Source organism: Glycine max, chromosome 19, assembly GCF_000004515.6.
Source record: "Glycine max cultivar Williams 82 chromosome 19, Glycine_max_v4.0, whole genome shotgun sequence".
In the NCBI taxonomy this organism is placed as follows: domain Eukaryota; kingdom Viridiplantae; phylum Streptophyta; class Magnoliopsida; order Fabales; family Fabaceae; genus Glycine; species Glycine max.
Genome location: NC_038255.2, coordinates 2,741,815 through 2,765,951, shown reverse-complemented (window position 1 = coordinate 2,765,951; position 24,137 = coordinate 2,741,815). Strand labels below are relative to the sequence as shown.

The window sequence follows — 24,137 nt, the reverse complement described above, 5'->3', positions numbered from 1 at the left end:
TTTGGAAAACTTTTAGAAATAACTTATGATATGTTTAGAAGTTGTTTCAAACTTATATTTCAATATGTTTTTCAAGATAACTTCTAAAAGCAATTTATATATAGTTTATATGAAAACAATTTAAACTCATTTTTTATTAATTATAAAGCAACGTGTGCATAAGTACTTATAAAATAAGTGTTTATTCCATAAGCACTTCATTAATTAGGTTGTTTATCCAAACACACATGTTTAATTTCAACAATTTTTTAAGGAAACAATTGTTCTTAAAAACTTTTATCAAATCGTAAATAATTTAAGAAACAAGACACTTGGTTTTCTTAAAAACAAATTTCAGATTTAAATTTTATATGAAAAACAATTGGTAACATTTAAAGGTTGATTTTGAACAACAAAACCCAAATATTTTTATTAAAAAGTTATTATTACTTTTAAATATTCAAATTGAAAATTTGATGAAAAGAATAGACAATAAAAAAGTGACCTTTTCATACAAGTTAATTCGATTTGATTCTGATTAATTAAATTTAATACAAGTTTTAAATGTTAACTATCTTAAAGTAATTATCAATACCCGATCATTTCTTTAAATTAAAATAAATCAATTCAAACAAGCAGTTATTAATTAATTTGTTGTTTCTATTCATGTATATGGTATCAATATCACGAGCATAGTATAATAGTGACAAGTAGATATCGTGTCTGCAGATGTGAATAAATACCACATGTTCGAATTTAATGAACAAGCACTATTGCATGCGTGCCAGCCAAACATATATGTCATTGCAGGAACTCCTCTGTTCTGTTAACTACCCCATTGTATTGCGGAGACGTAGACATAACCGTTGAGAAATTATTACATACTCTCATAGTATCCTGTGTCTATCATTCTAGCCAATTTCATATACCTTATGATTATGAATTTTTTATTTATGAATAAAAATAATAAATTTCAATTATATGTTATATCATATGAAGATGGGTTTATATTTTAATGATCTCAAATCATATAATAATTTCCTTATAAATGTTGAAGATCTTATGTTAATTAGTGATTTAACTAAAATAGGACATAAATGAGAAGTAATAATTATCTCATTAGATAGTTTTTAAAATTAAATTAGGTTAAAAACTCAATTATAATAAGGTATATTAAAATTTATCTTACCACAGTCTATTGTTTAGTCAATCAAGCTACTCATTTTGAAGTCATTGTCATGCTCGCAGATGTTTTTCTTTAGTCCTATAGACTAATGACAACTAAAATTATATATATATATATATATATATATATATATATATATAAAGTAAAAGTATTTCTCACTCTACAGCTAACTCAAGTTAATTAAAACCCAGTTAATAACTACGGTAATGATATTTTTATTTAATTATCTTTTTGAATTGATCGATTATGAATTGTGATGGGATAGATATTTATATTGATTGCACCATAAACCACTGTGTCTGTGTGTGCTTTCTATGTGTGTGTATATATATATGTGTGTGGATGAACATTGTACATGGTGGCCCTCCTTGGCGAAATGAATTTGGTGTAGTTGGATGTATATTTCATATTTTCACGCAGACTGCAGAGAATTATAATAGTTTGATAAAGATTGAATAGTTCAAATCGCGACTTAATGAATAAAATATGAATTATTTAACTTCATTTAAAAAATTTAATTTAATAGTTATGAGAATGTGTGGAAAAGTTCACTGCAAACAACCTCGTGGTATCCCTTGATAATTGTAAAAAATATTAACCGACACATGTGGATTTAAATAATAATTTTTTCTTTTATTTAGAATTTTGTTTATGTTATTTTGATGTAAATTGTTAATTTGTAATTTATAGTTTTTAATTTGTTATTTTACTAGATTGTATGTGTTTATTGATGGACTATTTTGTAAAATATTGAATTGGATTGAATTACATTTTTAGAGTAAGATTTAGTGAAAGCTTAAAGTAAAATTTTTGTCTCAAATAACTTTAAGTAGAAATTGGAGGATCCAAATTGAAATTCTTTTTTGGAAAAGATGAAAAAGAAACTGCAAAGGAAAATTAACTTAAGCAAAATAGTATTTAACTTAAGCTGAATTTAGACAGAGGTATAGAACTGCACAGTTCTAGTATTTGTTTAAACCCAAAATTTTGACTTACTTAAGTGCAGATTTTTTGTTCTGTATAAATGGACTCTTACTCTTTTAGGGGGGATGTTTCCTCATTGTGTAAAAATACCGTATTTACTAAAGTTCTCCTCCAACTCTCTTCTTCTATTGTGCTTCCATCTTTCTTGTTTTTGGATGTTATCCATGAAAATGAGTAACTAAAACCTCTGTTGTTGGAGTTAGATTGTATTAGAACCTTATGCTTTCATGTATCTCTTTTGAAATAGTATTATATATTCATTTTGTTCTTCAATGTTAGCTTTTTACTCCTATGCTTCATGTTTGTTATGGATTGGTCACTCATAGCTTGATTTCTTGGATGAGATTTCTATTCGAAAATACTTTTTTTATCTTGAATTGTGATAAAATGTCTATTAAACCTCAGAGCTAGGAATAGAATGAGGGATAATAGTTATCTTTGGGTCATTGAGCTTAAAGTATGTTTCTTTGTTAAATGTGCTAGGAATTAACATTTTATGGAGTAACTTAGGTCTTTTCACCTATGGAATTAAGGATTAGAATATTATTTTTGAACTGTGATTGATATTAACATTAGATTACAAGTTGAATATCATGTTTTAGCATGAAGAGATGTTTGGTCAGAGAAATCTAACCCCAGCAACCTTCGTCATCTGAATTTCATATCGCTTTATTGTGTGTTTATTGAAAATTCCAAAAATATTTTAATTTTAGCTTTGTTTTACTTAATCTTTATTGTTGACTTTTATGTTCAAATCATCATTGTTTAATTTTTAGTTTAGATAATAAAACTTGTGATATTTGTCGAGTATTATACAAGTCCTAATATTACTTAACAACTTTGTATGTTTGCCAATGAGTCAACACCCCTCCTTCCTACACCTTGAAGTTGAAAATATTAGAAGTTAACTTCTTTTTATCCTATTATTGGTATGAAATATTTACTTGTTTTGTCGGTAACTCTTTTATGTCAGGAACTTGACTTGCCATGTTTAGTAGATTTTCTTCTCTTAATCACATTTTTTCATGCTCAAATTTAACATCTTACTCAAAAAGATAGAATTCATACCATCCGGATCAATGACTTATTGATATATTGGAAGTTAAATGATTAGGAGAAGACTGAAATTGAAAATGAGAAATACTATTCCTATGAATATACCTTCTATTATTAATTAAAATTTATTATAAAATATAAAATTTTATAGTTCTGTTTTTTATTTAATAAGCTTTACTTGTACATGATTTCTAATTTTTTTTTACTAATAATAAAAGATATATGGAAAAATAATATTGGAAAGTGTGCTATATGTGCTCTTCATAGAGAAATACAGTATATGTTAGGATTCTTATATTTGCTTAGTGAAAATGGAGAAAAACAAAGTGAAAAAACTGGTCGGAACTTTGTTTGTTGTAATTATATAGGTAACAAAACGGCTTTACTCGCATCGCATCCAATGAATGCACCTCACTATTACAAGGTAAGTATATATCATTGATGTTTTAGTTCTTTTAAAAAATTATTGATATTTTATCAAATTTAAAGTTGTACTTTAAAAAAAAAGGACATTTATATATTTTATTGGGTCTCAAACTAGATTATCTTTAAAAACCGATAAATATGAAAAAAATCATTCTAGTTAAGACTAATTTAGGAAGAAACAATCAGTTTTAAGTGTAATTAAGTTTTCTCATGTTGATCCCAAGGATCATAATTTGTGAGGATACTTTGGGATACCATTGGAAGCATAAAATCCTAATTATGATGGTATCAAATAAAATAAATATTGAGTGAAAAAATCAAGACACGTATATAGTCATCTTTTTCATAAAATTGAATAGTTTTATATATTTGAAATTTTATTTGAATTCAATAAGGACTTCGGACTTACGATAGTTTTTCAGATAAAATAAAATAATATTGATAACTCATCATTCAAAATCAAATATCAAGTCAGTGAATAAAAGACAACGTCTTTTAAAATGTTTTTATTATAATTCCTTGCACAAAAAGACAGCCGAGTACACAAGGCTCTCAATAAAGTCTAAAACGAGCGAATGTACGCAACAACCTTGCAATTTACCTCAATAATTCTCTTAAAAAATTTGACCAATTGACCCATATAGTCATATACAGAAATGATATCCACATATTCTAACGTACTTTTTTAAACAGTATTTATTGTTGTTTTAAATTTATTAAAAATACAAAATTATGCAGATCATACTGTTTACTTAACGAACTCAATCATAAATTTATAGTTTTTCAATGAATTTTAATTAATAAATGTTTTGAGAAGTGTATTGCTTCAGATGATTGTTAAGAGATATGTTAGAAAATTCTACAATTATCCGTTACAAAAGTTTAAAAGAAAATAATTTTGACTATGCAATATGACTTGTAACAAATACGAGTACTAACATATAATAGAAAAATATTGTATATGGAACACCAAGATTAACTAACACAGATTGATTCAGTTTAATTAGTGATTGTAAATTTAAACTTTAGATATCTAAGATATGCAACTATGTTAAGTTTAAGTATGTGAAGGGAAAAGTCTGTTGTCCTCCATAATGGTCCTCTAAAAAATACCAATGATTCATAAAAATAAAAATATTATAAGAGTAATTTGGTTTGTATAGTTAATGCTTTGATCCCATTGAAAAGCACAGTTTCCACATAACAGAGTTCCAATGCCGCTTACTCTCTCACAGTTTTTCTGCACTTGCATGGTCCCAACAGCTCAAGTGAGTGTGTCAGGGTTTGATGTTGACTGACCTCTATTTATTCCATCTCCAATGCCCCCCTTCATTTCCCAAACAAATTCCACTCAATGTGCAACTTCATGTAATTAATTTATCTCCCCTTATGTCTTCCTTATGTTTTCTTTCAATTTATTATAGCATTATAGTGTGCTAGCTCCATTTGTACATCACATTGCTGAATGAATGAATTGTGAACACTATACTCTTCTTCTGCATTTATGCAGGAAAAAAATGGTTCATCTTGGCTTCTTCCTTCTGGGGTGTCTCTCCATGATCTCATATGCTAATGGTTATGTCAGCAATGGGGGTTGGACCAATGCCCATGCTACATTCTATGGTGGAAGTGATGCTTCTGGGACAATGGGTATGTCTTTTTTTTTGGTCGGTCAATGCTAATTGTTTATTATTAATTTTTTGCTAGTAAGATATGATCTCTCCCCTCCTCCCTTATTCCTTTATCATCAAGTTAACCTTATAACCCCTGAAACAATGAATATCTTATTATGCATGTATGAACAAATGTGACTAACAAAAAGTATGTGTATGTCAAAGTTTTGCTTATATATCTTATCATATTGTAGGTGGGGCTTGTGGTTATGGAAACTTGTATAGTCAAGGATATGGGACTAACACAGCAGCACTTAGCACTGCCTTGTTCAACAATGGCTTGAGTTGTGGCTCATGCTACCAAATCAAATGTGCAAATGACCCACAATGGTGCCTCCGTGGCACCATTGTAGTCACTGCCACTAATTTCTGCCCCCCTGGTGGATGGTGTGACCCTCCCAATCACCATTTTGATCTTTCTCAACCTGTGTTTCAGCAAATTGCCCAATACAGAGCTGGTATTGTGCCTGTAGTTTACAGAAGGTAATTCAGAAATCTTATGTTTTCTTTATCCTTCAAGATACTTGCACATTGTATTGTATGCAGTATGTGAGGGTGTGTGCATAATTCAGACCACTAACAAAAATAATATAGAGCTTTTTTCCAGAAACTCTCAAAAGTACTTTTAGTCTTGTATCCAAACAGACTCTAGAAACAATATGACTAAGTGTTGTCAAATAACTTATATACAAGTATATAAGCAGTGTACGTGTGCTAATGTACTTAATCTGTACAAGCATAATTACTTTTAAGGTGAAACTTAAATGCAGTTCTTTGAATTGATTTTTGTACTATTCTCCGATCACAATTAAAGTTTCACTTCACAAATTACCCTGACCTTAAATGTTGACCTCTATTCTACTAGTTGCCGAGCTTAAACTAATAAACTCTAATTTTAATGGGAGAACACGTGAAATGAATGTAATCAAGTTTTGATTTTAATTGTTATTAAAAAAATAATTATATGATTAACCAATCAAAAATCATAGTTGATATGATTTTTAACTTTTAAGTTTATTAATATAAAAGTTAACAAATTTATTATACATAACAACAAATTGGATCACAGTTACACGATCAGGGCATACACTAGTTACTCTATGTTTTACCCTTACTTTTTATTTTTTGGTCTAGAAGCTAACATTTTTATCTTGATGGATTTTGTTTGAAGGGTACGGTGCATGAGAAGAGGTGGAATCAGGTTCACCATCAATGGTCATTCATACTTCAATTTAGTCCTTGTGACTAATGTTGGAGGTGCTGGTGATGTGCATTCTGTGGCCATAAAAGGTTCAAGAACCAGATGGCAACCCATGTCAAGGAATTGGGGCCAAAACTGGCAGAGCAACTCCTACCTTAATGGACAGAGTCTTTCCTTTTTGGTCACCACTAGTGATGGTCGCAGTGTGCTCTCATACAATGCTGCACCACCAAGTTGGTCCTTTGGACAGACCTACACTGGAAGGCAATTCCGCTACTAATTTATCAACCCTTTTCATGGAGGGTGCATTTTCTCTCAGGTACAGAAACTTTCTAGTAGGAGAAAGAAACACAAAGAAAATTGTATTTTTTTTCTCTCTCTCTCTCCTACTGAACGACAGTTTCAGTAACCAGAGACAAGGCAGAGGAGCCAATTCCTTTCATGGAACATCAATTTCATAATGTTGGTTACCCACATGATAATATGGTTGCATTATAAAAAAGAACTAAAGCCGTAATTTAATAGTGTACATGATGTGTCAATATTGGGCCACAAAATAGGTGGCTTAGTTTAGTCCCTTTAATATATTTTGGTTTGTGTTGCAAGTTTTTTTGCAGATGAATTGCTGGTACCTTAGTTTATGCTAAGCTATAGTCTCAAGGGTACTTCTGTTTGTTTGCCTGCTGAAAGAAAAGTAGGTTAGAGGTGGGATTTTGTGAGCCTTATTGCACTTTGGCAAATGGGATTCTTGCCTTGTTCAGAAAGATCAACTTAAATAATAATTGAGTATATTCTTGTTGTGCTTTAGTTATTGTTGACTGAGCAATGTCAAATATTTATGCTTGGTTTGTGTGAGAAAAATTAAATTTCTTAACTCTACGTCCTAAAGTTCAAATGTTCAGTGCACAAAAATGATCACCCGTTCTGAAAGAGGGATGGCTCTGCTCTAACATATATAAAAGAGGTGAATGAATTCACTTTAATTAACTCGTGGTTCAAGTCTTCAAGGAAACATGGATAAAAACTAATTCATTAACTGGGTCGGATTATTGATACTCTAACGTGTTTATTTACGTTGTTCCTTTTTTTTCAGAAAAAGAAAAATGCCAGAAACAAAGGTTCTTCCCTTTTTAGTTTTTATCTGACTTTTTTTTTTATCTTTATTTGAGTTTTTATTTTAAAAAAAGTTAAAAATAATTCTTAAAATAAAAAATGTAATTATGGTCTGCTTTAAGCTTAGCAGGCAAAATTTCGTCGAAAGTCCAAAAAAATTTGTCTTCAATTTTACTTGACTAGGCTTAGAAGCATAGGGAGTTGTTATTGTCACCCCATTTTTAACTTTTACACCCCAACTTTTTGAGTTCTTCATAAAAAGACCAAATTACCCCTTTGGCATCCCACCCCACCCCTTCCCTTCCCTCTCCCTCTTCCCACCCCACCACACCCCCTTCTTCTCAATGATAAATATATTTAGAATAAGAAAGCATGCATCTTCCATATATAAAAGTTAAAGGCTTAGAAATAATTTTACATTTGATTTTAAGAAAATGTTGATTTTCTGATCTTAGATTGTTCCAAAATCTTCCGTCACTTTTCTTTTTGCAATCATGCACATAATTTGTATTTTATTTCTTTTCTTAATTAAAAATATAAGGGCGTGTTTATTTCTAATTAAACAATAAAGTGACATTTGAGCAATTTAAAATAATTAAAAGATGAAAATAGAAAAATTAAAAATCTTCAAACCATACAAGCAGCATTAAAAAATAAACTAAATAATGCATTTACTAATATATTAGAAGAAAATTTTCTATGAAACAATAAGTTGAATTTAGGACATACTCTTGAACAAATGGTTGTCTAAGCTTCCTTGAGACATATACTCATATACTAGTAACCTTTTAGCATCTTCGATGCAATAGCCAACCAATCTAACCAGATTTGGATGATGGAGCTCAGCTCACTAAGATAATTAATTTCAGCCTGCCATGCATGAAACAGTAAAGAGATTCAATTGTAAATCGATCATAGCACTTTGTACCAAAATAAAAATGAGCAAAATTACACTATGGTTGCAGCCTTTATGTTTATTTGATTCTAGTATTGTGGTTTGATTGTGGTTTCTAAGCCTAGAAAAACTATGTTTCGGAATGCTTTCTGGATGGATTTAGTGTAAAATTTTCTTGTGTTTAGGGATGATGTTAATTTGGTGCTGCAACCATATGGCAACAAATAATTTCTGTAATGTTTGGCTTATATATTTATGTCACATCTTGTGGCTTTGATAAGTTTATGAGAATAAAATTTTGTTTTGTCTCTTCAAAAAATCAGCAAAATTACACACTAATACCTTCCTTGATATCTTGAGATTGCGTAAACTTCTCTTGCCTTTTTAACATTTACAATATTTCCCTTAGAGGACACACATTGTAATGTGTCTTTTTTGTGAAATAAGGGTGTTAATGTAATGTATTTAGAACAATTAAAAGGGATTACTAGAGGGGTTAGAAAGATGGGATATTTTTTGCAATCTCAAGAAGTCGAAGGATGTGTCAAAGTAATTTGCTTAAAAAATGGTGGAAATTAAATAAATGGCTAAAATATAAAGAAATATAGTTAGGATTAGAATGGTACGTCACATACAAGCCATTCTTTATGACCTTGAAATCCATTTGGGTTGAGAGTCTTCACTGCAACTGGAGTCCCTGTTCCAGGTCGTGCTGCAACGTTCTCATGCTCATTGACCCAACCTTTCAACACAGTTCCAAACCCCCCCTCACCAAGAAGATTCTTAGACTCAAAATTTCTTGTGGCCAACCTAAGATCATTAAAGGTGAATCTTCGAAGAAGGGAAGAAACTTGGATTATTTCCTGGCTTAAGTTGGTGGCTGAGGATCTTTTTGACCTTTTGGTGGATAAGGATCTTTGAGTAACTGGTTGGTGTCTAACCAAATCATTTGTAACATTTCTTCCTGTTGATTTAGATGGAAAATATAAGATAGCAAAGCAAATTTGATTAACAACATAAAATGTATAGACCAATGAGGAAGATCCTAAATTGTCCGTTTTGTAGCATGCAATATACATGTATAAAGTAAATTTCATTTAAAAATTTTAGGACCATTAAAAGTTTTAGGACCATAGAATCAAAACTTATACTTTATAATAATCATTAATTTGACAAAACAATCTAAACTTAAAATTTAACCGTTGATTAAAATCTAAACTCTACAATATTAGGCATTAAATAGCTCACATTAATAATTTTTATTATACAATTTATGCACATTTTTTTATACAACTAATAAATACAACATACTAAAATACCTATTTATATAATTTATGAATATATTTATAATATCTATTTATATATTATTATTATTATTATCTATATTTACACAATTTAATAATAATATACTAGAATTTTTTTTAAAAAAATAGAAAAAATAGCATCATTATAAATACAAATGTATTAAGTATCTTTTTATATAAGATATAAGTAGGTGTATTGCAAAAGAGAATTTGGAAAATTGATTTAATAAAAATATATTTTTATTAATAGAAATAGAGAAATTAATAAAATGAGAAATCATGTAACTACTACAAATTGTAGTATTCATTCTCACTTATTCCGTCTTAATGACGATAATAATAATAATATATAATTTTAATTATATTAAATGAGAGTGTTCTACTTATTATAGAATGAGATTAGTCGATGCAAATCTTTAATATTATCACATAGTTAAATTTATATCTTTAAATTATTAGAAATGTTATTTTAAGATAATGAGCAACTATATCTATCTAATAAAAACTACACTATTTCAATAAATTTTAAAAAATTAATTTAGATGATAAATGCATTTAAAAATTACTACATATTAACATTATATAATGAATAAAATAAAATTATTTAATTAATTAATAATTATATTATATTATAAATTCATATTTATTATTTTTTGATTATTTTTTAATATAGAAAAAATAGACTTAAAAATAAACAAAGATTTTATCATACTTTCTCTGTCCCTTACTTCAAATTAATTATATGAGTGAGAAATTACATAAATATAAAATTACTTACACTGTTATTGTGATTTTTTTCATAACCATTGTTATGATTATGTGCTATAAATATAGATAAAATGTTTTGTAATTGAAAAAGTATAATTACAAATCAATCATTATATAATTACACTTGTATAATTATGTATAGGGCTATTCTTAATGTATATGATGTTAGAGATTGCTCAATCTATAGTTGTACAAGTATAATTAGATATCAATAAATTCATAATTATATTCATAGAATTATGGACTGAGCAATCCATAATGTATCGACTTTTATGGATTGATCAATCCATAATTGTACAAGTATAATTACAGATTTACTTTCTTTTTACTTAGTAGGTTATGCAAAGAAAAGAAAAAAAAAGGAAGGAATGAAGAAGAAGTAAAAAAGAATAAAGTTAAATTTTTCAAAAATATTTTGGGTGTAGAAGAAATTTGTTGGGTGTAGAAAGAATAACCCAATAAATTATACTACTATTGGACCGAAGTAGAGTCGAGGAGACCTTAGTGGACAGGTCCAAGTTCGCCCAGAACAAATGCTAATGCTAGTATATAACAGCGTGACAAACCTATTTCAAATTTCAAATTTATAACATCAGACTTTGCTTCCAATTCCTGTTCTAGAATTTCTTTAACCCTTCCTCTCCCGAATTAGCTTAAAAAACCGGTTCGGCTCTTGAACCGCTTTAAAAATTTGGTTCGTAATTGAGTTCAGTTATTATAACTGAGAACATGGCCGAAAGCTCTTCGGCTACGCCTCCACCACCGAAGCCCGTGGTGGTTAGGGTCAAACGCAAGCCCTCGCAATCTCCACTTGATGCTTTCTGTAAACCCCTCTTCTTCTTTTTATTTATTTATTATTTACTGGGTCTCATCTGGGTTTGAAGTTTTGGCATGTCTATGTAGGGCTCGAAATTAACGAGAGGCCGTTGAAGCGTCCTCTCTTGGATTTTGGAAATTTATCAATCTCCTCCAATTCTGCTCAAAAGGGTATGCTACTCTTAATTTGTTTCTTTTGTGGATTTGTTATATCATGTATGGTTGAGCCTCTTCATATTTTTACGCTAGTAAATGTGTGTGTATTATACGAATTATGAATTGCTTTTACTTAATGTGCCAATTAATGAGAACTTAATCTGTGTTAGCTTATTTGATGAACTCTTGGGTATTATATGGTGTTTCATTGCTGTATAACTGATAATACTTACATACGTGAAGTTGTTTAGCTAGCATTGGTTTATGGTAGAGAGGAAAAGTAATGGAAACAACGCTTATACTATAAGTTAATTTGTGTCTGTAGGAGGTTTCCCATGACATAGCACGTCTCAGACAAGACTCACCATGACCTTTAATCAATAATTGATGAATAATGCGATTTGTGTGGTGCTGCATTAATCAAATTTGTCTATGAAATCAATCACAGTGCCTCACAGTCAATTCTATTCTTTTATAACCATAATTATTACAATTTACAAGCAATGATCAAACGTTATTAGAGTATTATAAGGAGCTGCAGTTATTCAACTGTTAGACACTCTAACAGAACTGTCTATATAAACTCCTTTGTGAACCTCAATGACTTGGGTTAATAAATAACATTTTACTCCTTTCATCCCTTATCCTCTGAGACTAGAAATTCTATGATGGTATCCAGAGCTTAGTTGATCATCAACGGCGACAAACTCTTTTTCTTCTTCCTCTTCTTCTTCTTCTTCTTCTATCAAGAGCTTAGTTGATCATTAGAAGCTAGTTAGATAATAAATGTTAGACACTCTAACAGAACTGTCTATATAAACTCCTTTGTAATCCTCAATGACTTGGGTTAATAAATAACATTTTACTCCTTTCATCCCTTACTCTCTCTCTTTATTCTCTTAGACTAGAAATTCTATGATGGTATCGAGAGCTTAGTTGATCATCAACGGCGACAAACTCTTCTTCTTCTTGCGACAGAAAATTGAGCATGTCATCAAATCTCACAAACTTAAAAGGTTTGTTGTGCATCCGCAAATTCCGTTACGATTTCTCACTGAAACAGATCGTGATGCAGGAATTGAGAAAGGCGTGGTAACAAGAAGATCAGGTTCTTCTCACTTGGTTGCAGTCGACTCTGTCTACATTGATTTTATCTCGAATCACTGGTTGCATTCATTCGTATGAGGTTTGGGAATGAATCCGTGATTATCTTCACAAACAGATGCGAGCCAAAGCAAGGCAGCTTCAAACTGAATTGCATGAGATGATGCTTGAAGACAAGTCGATGCGTAAGTTTTTTCTTAGAATCAAAGAAATTTCCAACTTACTTGCCTTTGTCGAAAGTTCCATTTCTCTTCAGGAACACATTAATGCTATACTTGAAGGGCTTTCGCAAGATTACCATTCAGTAATCTCAGTTATCGATAATAAATTCCAACCTCTTCCTGTTGAAGAAGTTGAAGTGCTGCTATTAGCTCACGAAGCTCGATTACTAAAGTTTTGAAAACACATTTCTGATTCGCCTTCAATTAATCTTACTCAGGTGAACCCTAACTCTTCTTTGTCGTTTGGTTTTGATCCTTATGCAGCATCGAACAAATTTTCCCAATGGTATGATTCGGAGAACTTTCGTGGTAACTTTGGCCGTGGTGGAAGTTTTAATAGAGGCGGTCGCGTGGTGGTGTGGCGGCGGTTGTGGCCGTGTAGGAGGATGCTTTGCAAATTTTCAATGTCAAGTGTGTTACAAATATTGGCATACAGCATCTGTCTGTCACTATTGGTTTGATCAGAGTTATCAATCGAATCCTTCACTAACACTACATGATCCTTCAAATCAAGGAAATACTCAGACTAATTCCTTTTGGTCAAAATCAGTATTCAAATCAAGGAAATAACTCTGGTCAAAATAACTATGGACAAAACAATTGTTTCAGATCATCAAATTCATGGAATCAAGGAACCAATCAGAACAGGTCAATGCAGAGCAGTCAGAATCAACAGCCTCCAAGTGCAATGATTGCAACTCCAATTTTCAGCCTGGATCCTCTACAACCTGGATTCCAGATTCAGGTGCCTCTTTTCATGTGACAAGAGAATCACAGAAAATTCAGCTATTCTGTCCTTTTGAAGGTCCAGTTCAAATCTATATTGGTAATGGACAAGGTTTCGCCATTAATTCCACTGGTTATTCCACTTTTATTTCTCCTATTAATCTTAAAGTGTCTTTATCCTTGAATCATTTTCTACATGTGCATACTATAACTAAAAATCTAATCAGTGTCAGTAAATTTGCACCGGATAATGGTGTATTTTTTAAATTCCATCCTAATCATTGTCTTGTGAAATCATAGGGAGCCAATGAAGTCTTACTTCAAGGCTCACTAGGACCTGATGGTTTATGTCTTTCCAAATCTTCAACTCCAAGGCTCAACTGCTGCTAGTTCAGCTTCTTGTTTTGTTTCAAATTCTGTAAATAATTCCAGTTCTGATGTAAATTATCTCAATTCTGATGTAAAAACTACATCTGTTGCAAGTGCATGTACTAGCACAGGTTCTCAAATTCTTTGGCATCTTAAGATTGGGTCACCCTAGTTCTAATGTTTTGAGACTTGTTCTTAATCATTGTAAGATACCAATTTCTAATAAAAATATCTTAGTTTTGTGCAGCATGCTGTGTTGGTAAGTCTCACAAATTACCTGGCACTTTATCTGAAACAGTTTATAATCAACCCTTGATATATAGTGATCTATGGGGTCCTGCACATATTCCTTCCAAAAATGGTTTTCACTATCATATAACCTCTGTTGATGCCTATTCTAGGTTCACATGGATTTACTTGCTTAAAAATAAATCAGAAACTTTCACTGCTTTTCAACACTTCAAGTTAATGGTTGAACTTCAGTTTAATTCCAAAATAAAAAGTATTCAAACAGAATGGGGAGGGGAGTTCAGACCACTAACCAATTTTTTGGCAAGTCATGGAATATTCATGTACTCACACACGACCAAAATGGTGCAGTGGAGAGGAAACACAGTCATGTTGTAGAATTGGGCCTTACTTTTCTCAAACAAGCCTCTCTGCCTCTCAAATTCTGGGACTTTGTTTTCACCACAGCAGTGTATTTGATCAATAGATTACCTACCATCTCCCTGAACTTTAATGTTCCCTACACTGTTCTATTCAATAAACCCCCAGATTATAATTTTCTTAAAGCCTTTGGTTGCTCTTGTTAGTTTCCCTTTTCTTAGACCCTACAATCGACACAAACTTGAATTTAGGTTTCATGAGTGTTTTTCTAGGATATTCCACATCTCATAAGGACTATAAGTGTCTCTCTCCTACTGGCAAACTCTTTATCTCCAAGGATGTTGTTTTCAATGAAGTTAAATTTCCTTATCTGTATCTGTTTTTGCTTCCCTCCAAGCTTGAGTCACCTTCTATTAACCCTACTTCTCTTATCACCTTCAACTCATTCCCTCTCAATCCTCTTCCAGCTACTCTATTGCTGGTTCTTCCTCTGTCAATCCCACAGCTGATTGAAATCCTGATTCTAGTCCTAATATCAATGTTGATTCTAGTCCTACAATTGAAACTGAGTCTGCTAGTCCTAACATTGAAGCTGGATCTACATCTGTGCAAGAGAATTCTATTCAGTCATCAGATCTGTCTCTTTCTGATACTTCACACAGTGTAGCATCAGAAAATGTTCCTGCAGTTTCCTCACCTGCAAGACCAGTTAATTCCTATTCAATGCACACCAGATCAAAGCCTGAAATTCATTTACCTAGAATTAACCCAACTTAGTTACTTGCTCACTGTGAACCAAAGTCTATAAAGCAAGCTCTGGCTGATCCAAAGTGGTTTACTGCAATGAAACAAGAATATGAGGTACTGATACATAACAAGACCTGGGATTTAGTTTCTCTTCCCTCTAATAGAAAAGCAGTGGGCTGCGAGTGGGTGTTCAGAGTCAAGGAAAATGCAGATGGGACTGTCAACAGGTATGAAGCTTGACTAGTAGAAAAAGGGTTTCATCAAGGGCTGGTTCTGATTTTAGTGAAACTTTTTCTCCTGTTATCAAACCTGTTACAGTAAGGTTGATTCTAACCTTGGCTCTAACCAATAATTGGGAACTATTTCAACTTGATATCAATAATGCTTTCTTAAATGGTTTTCTAGAAGAAACCATTTATATGAAGCAACCTCCAGTCTTTGAAAATCCCAATACTACTCTAGTTTGTAAACTAAACAAAGCTCTATATGGGCTTAAGCAAATAACAGGACAGTGGTTTGACAGACTTAAATCCAGTCTTTTGCATCTTGGCTTCTCTGCAAGCAAATGTGGCCCGTCTCTCTTTGTTTTCAAAGATGCTTCTCATATCATTTATCCCTTGGTATATGTTGATGATATCATAATCACTGGCAGTTCTGTCACCCTAGTCCAGCAATTTACTGTCAAGCTTCATTCTAATTTTTCTCTAAAACAACTTGGGAAGCTAGATTACTTCTTGGGAATTGAAGTCAAGACTATGGCTGATGGCTCTATTCTTCTAACTCAGAGGAAATACATAAGAGATCTTCTACAGAAAACTAAAATGGCTGAGGCTCAACCTATTGCTTCTCCCATGGTTTCTGGATGTAAGCTCACTAAAACAGGAGCAGATATATTCTCAGATCCCAATCTATATAGATCAGTGGTTGGAGCACACCGATACTCCACCATAACCAGACCTGAGCTTAGTTTTGCTGTAAACAAAGTCTGTCAATTCATGGCTAGTCCTCTTGAAACTCACTGGACAGCTGTAAAAGAATACTTAGGTATCTAAAAGCCTCTTTAAATCATGGCATACTTCTCAAAGATGCTACTCCAGGGGTTCCTATTCCGATTAAAGCTATATGTAATGCAGATTGGGCATCTGATCCTGACAATTGAAGGTCTACATCAGGAGTTGCCATTTATTTTGGTCCTAATCTTATTTCTTGGTGGTCTAAAAACAACAGATTGTTGCATGGTCAAGTTCTGAAGCTGAGTATCGACTAGATTTCTTTTCTTGAGGTCCAAACTCAATGTACCTGAGCCTCCTTCAAAGACTCAACCCCATTGAGTTTGAGAGGGGGGGGGGGGGGGGGTATTAGAGTATTGATTTTGCCCTAGGCAGGCTCTTACAAATTCATTTTTCAAGTTGATTATTACTCATTCTCCTTATTGGGCATGCAATCATGCTGCTACTTTTCTGTTTCTTTCTGTGCTATCTGAGAGCAATTAACATGACTCGGAGGTATCTATTTTTAAGTATATACCTAACCTAAGTAGTCTGCACCAGATAGTGGTGTAGAGCAACCAGCCCCTAAAAGGCTAAAGTGGGATAACAGATAGCGGGATGACCGCTATTGGAAAGTCCAGAAACAATATGCATTAATTTATAATTTTATCTCATGAATACTGAAAAATAGAAAAATACACAAAAGATAGTAATTACTAGGGGCGGCATAAGTGAGTAACAGAAAAGATTTAAAAGATAAAATAATACAAAAAAATGAAAGACGAAATTGCCAGTTGTTTAAAAGAAAATAGTTAATAATCAATAAGGGACAATTATTGGGAGGGGGTAAGCGGTAATCGAAATGTTTTAAAAAAAATACAAAAAAATGAAAAACAAAATTGCAAACTGTTTAAAAGACAATAATTAATAGGTAGGGATAATTAATTTTGTGGGTGGGTGGGGGGTGGGGGGTTAAGTGGTAACCGAAAACCTTAAAAGATATAAAAGGATGATCTCAGATTTTTATTCGATGTTGTAATCGATAAGACGATCTCAATTATAATCGTGCTTCATCCTGCACACACCTGCTGCTAGCTTGCAGCAAAATTTGGCCACAACTGGCACTATTGCAAACCTGCATCGCACCAAAGTATTGCGTCATGTAAGGTGAAATACAGTACCACTATTTACTATCTGCCGCTAACACATGATGCATTGTAACAAGCATCCACCATGACAGAGATATGGTTTAGATGATAGTGGTTTTGCTTTAATGTGTCTATAAGCATTTTCTCTTTCATTTATTTTTGTATATAAGAAAACAAAGTAGTCATGGTGCTATCGAAAAATAAGGTTGTCAAGTGACTCATGGAGAAAATATAAAAAAAGTCTTGCTAGAGTTGAGATGACTAATGACATAGAATGAAATGCTGTGAAATTGAGAGAATAATTTTTTCCATTGAATGCGTGTTTAGTATTATGCATGACTCCTGATATTACGTCTCTCTTCTTTAGTGGAATTTTATAACAAGAAGGTTTTTGTGCAACATGTGGAGACAATAAGCAGCTCTGAGGTCACCTTTGATATCGTGCAATCCTTTGTGGTAAGTTGCCCACCTAGACGGTGGCGACAAATTCTTTCTCCATATGATATAGAGTAGCAACATGATGTGTGTATTTTTGGACTGATGCTCTCTTGTCTAAGTCACTTTGTTCTCCATTTTCAACATCTTTTATTTCAGTTTATTGAGTTGGTCTTCTCAATAAGTGGCAACTTTTAAGCATCATTGATAAACTGGATAAATGTGCCCTTATAAATTGTCTGTTTCTTTAGGATCTTGGTTCCAGTGGTGCATCTGATTCCAAGTCAAAAATTAAGGAAAGAAAGAAATTCTTCAACAGGGACAATGTAAGCCCTTTCTTCTTCCCTTCTCTTCCCCTTCTCATCTGCTTGTGCAGAATCACAAACTAACATCTGCTTGTGCTTGCTTAAAGTAACCAAATAACTGCCCACCCTAATTGTACTTTTGTATTAACTTACATTTCTAATTATACTTTGTCTTTCAACATTTCCTACTTTTAATGTCTACAGAAGCAAGATCAGCTATTGTCTAAAGCTAAACAAGAAAAGGAGGTTTGTTACATGACTTATATTACTCATATTTATGGATGTGCACATCTTTGGATACCCATAATGCTCTTTCTTAAGGGATGGTAATATATACTTGATTGTTCAACCTATTGGAAATTGTATTGAAGTCTCTTCTCTCTCTATGGATGTGGACATGCCCTTGCATCATTTCTTCTTATATCCTTTTATACTACTTTCATCTTACAACCTCCTTTCTGAAATTTTGTATGATTCTGTGATTAGTTTTGCAACTGTTTTGTTTTTGTTTTTTCCTGTTCCTTCTGTATTTGTGCTGAAGAATTTCATTTCATTTGATTTTCCTAGTTGCTTTTAACTACATTACCTTGACCTTAAATTAATGAACTTAATGTGTAGGGCAAATTTTCGCTCATCTATTTTGAGTGTTTTCCAAACTCAGATCTAGTTTATTCTTAGTCCTGTTCAAAAACATTGCAATTTTATTACTTTAGGTAAAAAGTACGTTGTTTCCTTCATTAGGAAAAATAACCTAGTTTCTGAGATGGTAAGATTTGAGAAAATAGGCTATTAAGCTCAATTTCATATGACTTTTGAGAATTCTGTAATTAATTCTCTTGCTAGAAAATAACAAACAAACAACAACAAAGCCTTGTCCTACTAGGTGAGGTCTCCTGCTAGTAAATAAAGTACATGTTTTGCATTTTTATTTGAATTATTCTAAATTTTTCAGGGTATAATGCAATCTCCTCCCCTGTTCTGTATCCTCCAATAAAACTCTTTGTATAAGGCTTTGGATATGACTGTGATATGAAAGTCCTATGCTAATTTTCAGTGTAATTGTAATAACAACATTCCTGGAATTATTCCCCAAGCATTAGTTCAACTAGATATGAACTCATTTGTAAGATTGGGAAGTTTCATTCAGCCTGCCAGGGTTCAAAATCTGATCATTGCTTTATGGTGTATATGGGTGCATACACTATGCTATAATATTATGTTTTTGGTTAGATATGGTTGTTCCATTACTCAATTAATCAGTGACTAATGTTTTTTATTTGTTTTTTTTATGAAATAGGATGAGGATTTAAGTAAATGCACCTAAATTTAAGAATAGTCAATGTGTTTTTTGTTATTATTTTTGTATTAGAACTCCAATGCTATTTCCAATATTAAATTCTTAATTAGGGAGAAGATGATAAACATGTAAGTCTATTAATAATTGTGATATCCTTGCAAACTCAATTTCCGACTTCCATTTCAAAAATCTGCTTTGCTGTAGGTCCCCTCCCTCTTAACCCCCTCCCCCCTTTCATATTTGAAATTATGTTTTCTGTAATAATATCTCCTCCCACTGATGTTGCATCATCTATCTTGAGTGACAATGAAACCAATGTTGATGACATACTGCTGCTTCTTTAGCTTTTATACCTAACATGGTTTACTTGTTGGTATCCTGAATCACCAACTGACCTGCTTGAGTTGTAATCAATTCACTAAAAATATCTACTCAATAAAATCTTGTTTGAGATTTTGAGTGTTGTTCCTTGTATAACTCACCTTTTAACGGTTTGTATTATGTTTGGAAATTGTTTAGAAGACAATGAATTAGGTACATGTTTGCTTATAGTCATGGCAATAGATTTTTGTTAGGAGTACACAAATTTCAATTCTACAATTTGTCAAAAGTAATTGGCTTTGGAGTACAGCACAAACATGAAATGATTTTGTCAGTTTCCTTGTGGCAAAATTACATCTTTTCTATTCTTTCTTCCAGTCTTTGGCAAAAGATGCTCGCTTTGAACAAATATGGAAAAACAGGAAGGGAAACAAAGGGACAGCACATGATAAAGCATTACAAGAAATGTGCCACTTGTATGACATTGTTCGCATTGACAATGAAGAAAAAAATAAGGAAGTGCAACAGGAGTAAGTATTTCCATCAGAATGTTAATGGCAGCAAACATCTTGGTCTGTGGAAACTGGCAGAAGCATGGCAGCAACAATAAATGTATAGTTTATATATATATATATATAAAAAACCAAACATGACTGAAGAATCTGATAGAAAAATAAAAGCGAACTATAATTGTTGGAGTGTTGTGAAGTTTAATCTTCATTTGCCATTGTTAGAGAGGACTGGAGGAGAGTCACTGCTCAAACCAACCAATAGGACAAAGTATAGGGAAATCACTTGGCAGTGGGCACTTGGCAAAGATGAGAATAAGTGAAGAGGCATAATGAGATTAAGAGAACTAGAGGGCATGATGGAACAAGAGAACACAAGGGCAAAATAAAAACAAACAAGATCACAAGGATAATAGGTGTAAGAAAAACACAGTAACAGAATTAAAAAAATGAAAAAGATAAAACGGGCAGAATACAAACAAAGCAGAGAGAGGCGAGAACAAAAATAGAGGCAAAAATAGAGCAGAATATAAACAGAAAATAGAAAGTGAAGATAAAAGGGATATACAGAGGGAGAAAAACAGAACAGAGATGTTAGTTGCCAGAGTTAGAGTTGGGTTGATGGAGGTCCCTGTTGCTATAGATGGAAGAGAGATGGAAAACTTGAGCGAAAATGGAATGGTGGAGTAAGAAGGCTGGGGATGTGAGTCTTTTGTTATTTATAGGGAAGCTGGAGTAGTGAGTGAGATTTCTATTATTTAGGGTCAACTGGACACATCTTTTGTTTTTCATTCTTTTTGTGGGCTATTTCTGCCATAATCACCACCTGTGCCGTGGTCACTGAGAATGGTGCTGCCATGGCCCACCATATGAAACACAGCCATGCCATGACCTATGTTATCTTATTGTATTTTTTCCATGCCATACTGTCATGGTAGCCATTTAACAACACTGTTCCATCCGAGTTTTTGTTATCCTTTGTTTTGATAATTATCATGGGAAACCACATTTCTTGTTATCAATGCAGAGAAATGTCATTGGAGGATCAACGACTTTTGTCTAGTTACCTCCCTTTACTGAGAGAGTTTATTCCTAATGCGGCTGCAGAGGTTGAAACTGATTTGATTGCTCAGTTGGTTGGTCATTCCAAAGAAGGTAGTTATTTAGTTGCTAAGTACCATTAAAAATTGCTACTTTTTGCCTAACCTTTATTTAAATAACTGACAGATGAGTGGAGGAAAACACATTTTCTTATTCTTGTTTATCATACAATAGTTATATTTTAGAGTTATCTTGTGAAATTTTATCATTGATGTTGACACTTCAATAAATGCTGACCTTTTTTTTTTGTTTAATTAATTGGCTGCGATGCATTGTTTTTTGTGACATACACAGAAAATTATGTGTACGACCTCTACACCGTGAAAGATGAGATGGATATAAACATTGATGATTCTTCGTGTTCATATCCACTGTGAGTATTGTCAATACTTGTTCAATTAGGTTTTGTATTTTCTTGCTTCTTGACACTGTCGGTTATCATTGGCTCAGAGTTCAAGTTGATGAGGAGGAGGACTATTATGATGGGACACAGCATTCAGATTATGAATCTGATGACTCAAATGGTATTTAGCTAATCTACCTTTTCTCATCATTATTCTTTAATGCAAAATCACAAATGGTTAAAGAATCTATTACATTTGTTGGTTACAGCTGAAAACAATCCACTGAATGATTATCCAGATGAGGTTTCTGAAGAGGATGAAGAGGATGAAAATTCTGAGAATGAATCAGAACGTGAGGATGGCAACACGAGCAGTGAATCATCAGATGAGAATATAGAACATGGTTTTTCTGAAGATGATGCTGATCCATTATATGATGAGGATTTTGATGAATATGAAGGTGCTCATAGTGATGATGTTGAGCATATGGATGATGAAAATTGGAGGTGGTCGTACCGATGAAGTTGGCTTTAGTTTTATTTTGCAAAATGTAAATCTGATGGGGTAAAAATGTTGTAGGAACAAAATCAAACCTACCATGCCGGAGCCATCCAACTAGACAGGCTTTTTTGCTATTATAAGGGATGCTTTAAGGCATTTTTTATGGACCTATTAGTTTTATGTTGAAATTTGAGCTAGAATGCTTACAAAAATGGCATTTACACGCTGGTTTCTTTAAGTTTTCTATCGTTACTTGTTTATTTATATTATTCTTTGGTAAAAGCTTGTCACTGAAATTTATATGCCTTTAGATATTAGAATCTACAACAATAGTAAATGGTGATATCATTTTAGTTTTTACACATTCTTTCTCAATTTTATCATGTTTAACTCCCTACTTTACCATTTAGGCTCCTCACATTTCTCTATTTGCTTTTTTTTTTTTTTAATTTTCTTAATTACTGTTGCAAATTATTTCACTATTTTATTTCGATTCTCAATTAACTACGTTAGTTATATTGATAGTAAATCACATTAACTATATATAACATTAACTCTAAAAATTAAAAAACATGAACACCTAGTGGGTTTAATTTTTGAGTCCTGATATTTGAATACTCACACAGGAACAGTCACTCGTACACTTTTTTTTTTTTCCACTTGTATAAAATGATGATTTAGCAATGCTTATATGTAATTTTTTTAATAAGAAAAGGGAAAATTGGAAAAATAAAAGAAATCATCTAATAATTTCGTTTAGAAGTATCTGCAAACCAATTACCCATATATGAAACCAGTTTTGGGATTTAAAGAATACATTTCTAAATTCTTAGTAGAAGAAGGAAGCATTTCTACAATTTTGACAATGGCAGCAGATACAACAAGCAAAGTCAATTTAGATTCTTCAGTTTGTTTCATGACCTTTTTTCTTCAGCTTTTTTGTTCTTCAAGGATTATCTTGTAATAAATATGATGTAAAAAATATTTGTAATGTAAAACTATACTGCCTCCATTCTTTTTGTAAACAGAATATTTTACTTACCATCCTTCTCCAACATGCTGTAAAACGCAGAGCATCTAGGACACAGGCCCACCAGTGAATAAGGAAAATCAGACTACTATGAAAAAATCCCTAAAGCATGGATATCACTTGCTTATTTATTTATTTTTACTGAAATACTCATCATTTCATTCATAATAATAGTCTTAATACATGGAATAGCATGATATAAATTATAGAGACGAGACAAGATGGAGCCACCCTAGCCAATTCATGAGCAAATTGTCTCTTTACAAAACCTATATCATAATTACAATCATCTATAAGAAATCCGAACTAGGCAACAAACTTCAAAGCATGTACATCACTTTAAGCACTTGTTATGATATCTCAACTCTGGCCATGGGAGAGTTTTGAAGCAAATACTCTACTACGCTACTTCTGTTGGAATTTTTAATAAACTTTATAAAATATCCAATGAACACCAAAACATATTAGGTTAGATTATTAAAAGGTTTTAAAGAATACCTTGATCCATAGAACTTGATTAACACGCAATGGAATCTTATAACGGTCACGAACAATTGGTTTAATGAACTTTCTCAACCAAATCACTTTCTTCCTTATGAGACCTTCGTTTTCTCTTCAAATAGGTAGAGGAGAAACTGTTTCTTGATTTGATGTATTGGGGACCATAACCATACCTTACGTTTTAACATATTAAGGTTTCTATTATCTCTTAATGGGCCAAACTAGTTTCCTCTCATTAAGTCCATATCAATCTTTTGGGTAGTCTAATAGATTCATTGAATTAGATCACTTTAAATTGAACCCATATAAATATAAATAATTAA

The 24,137-nt window shown here is 32.3% G+C and overlaps 3 protein-coding genes across 4 annotated transcripts; 2 read left to right on the top strand and 1 right to left on the bottom strand.

Annotated features, from left to right (window-relative positions):
• Positions 1-4,843: 4,843 nt before the first annotated feature.
• LOC100799370 (expansin-A15) lies at positions 4,844-7,312 on the top strand. Its single transcript, XM_003554478.5, has 4 exons — positions 4,844-4,999; positions 5,142-5,281; positions 5,499-5,787; positions 6,476-7,312. The coding sequence occupies exons 1-4, from the start codon at positions 4,986-4,988 to the stop codon at positions 6,783-6,785; spliced, it is 753 nt and encodes a 250-aa protein (XP_003554526.2). The 5' UTR covers positions 4,844-4,985; the 3' UTR covers positions 6,786-7,312.
• A 915-nt stretch (positions 7,313-8,227) lies between these two features.
• LOC106797403 (probable serine/threonine-protein kinase PIX7) lies at positions 8,228-9,790 on the bottom strand. Its single transcript, XM_014771707.3, has 2 exons — positions 9,149-9,790; positions 8,228-8,488 (listed from the first exon to the last, which is right to left on the bottom strand). The coding sequence occupies exons 1-2, from the start codon at positions 9,608-9,610 to the stop codon at positions 8,396-8,398; spliced, it is 555 nt and encodes a 184-aa protein (XP_014627193.1). The 5' UTR covers positions 9,611-9,790; the 3' UTR covers positions 8,228-8,395.
• Positions 9,791-11,167: 1,377 nt separating this feature from the next.
• Positions 11,168-22,495, top strand: LOC100797972 (RNA-directed DNA methylation 4). 2 transcript variants are annotated; one of them, XM_014771927.2, is made up of 11 exons: positions 11,489-11,572; positions 12,633-12,846; positions 13,147-13,708; positions 17,838-17,926; positions 18,157-18,231; positions 18,415-18,456; positions 20,207-20,358; positions 21,365-21,492; positions 21,733-21,811; positions 21,889-21,962; positions 22,051-22,495. In XM_014771927.2, exons 3-11 carry the CDS (start codon positions 13,504-13,506, stop codon positions 22,302-22,304), a joined length of 1,098 nt encoding a protein of 365 aa, XP_014627413.1. In that variant the 5' UTR covers positions 11,489-11,572; positions 12,633-12,846; positions 13,147-13,503; the 3' UTR covers positions 22,305-22,495. The 2 variants fall into 2 exon arrangements, with proteins under 2 accessions (XP_003554524.1, XP_014627413.1); XM_003554476.5 differs by lacking the exons at positions 12,633-12,846; positions 13,147-13,708 and adding an exon at positions 11,168-11,408.
• Positions 22,496-24,137: the final 1,642 nt, after the last annotated feature.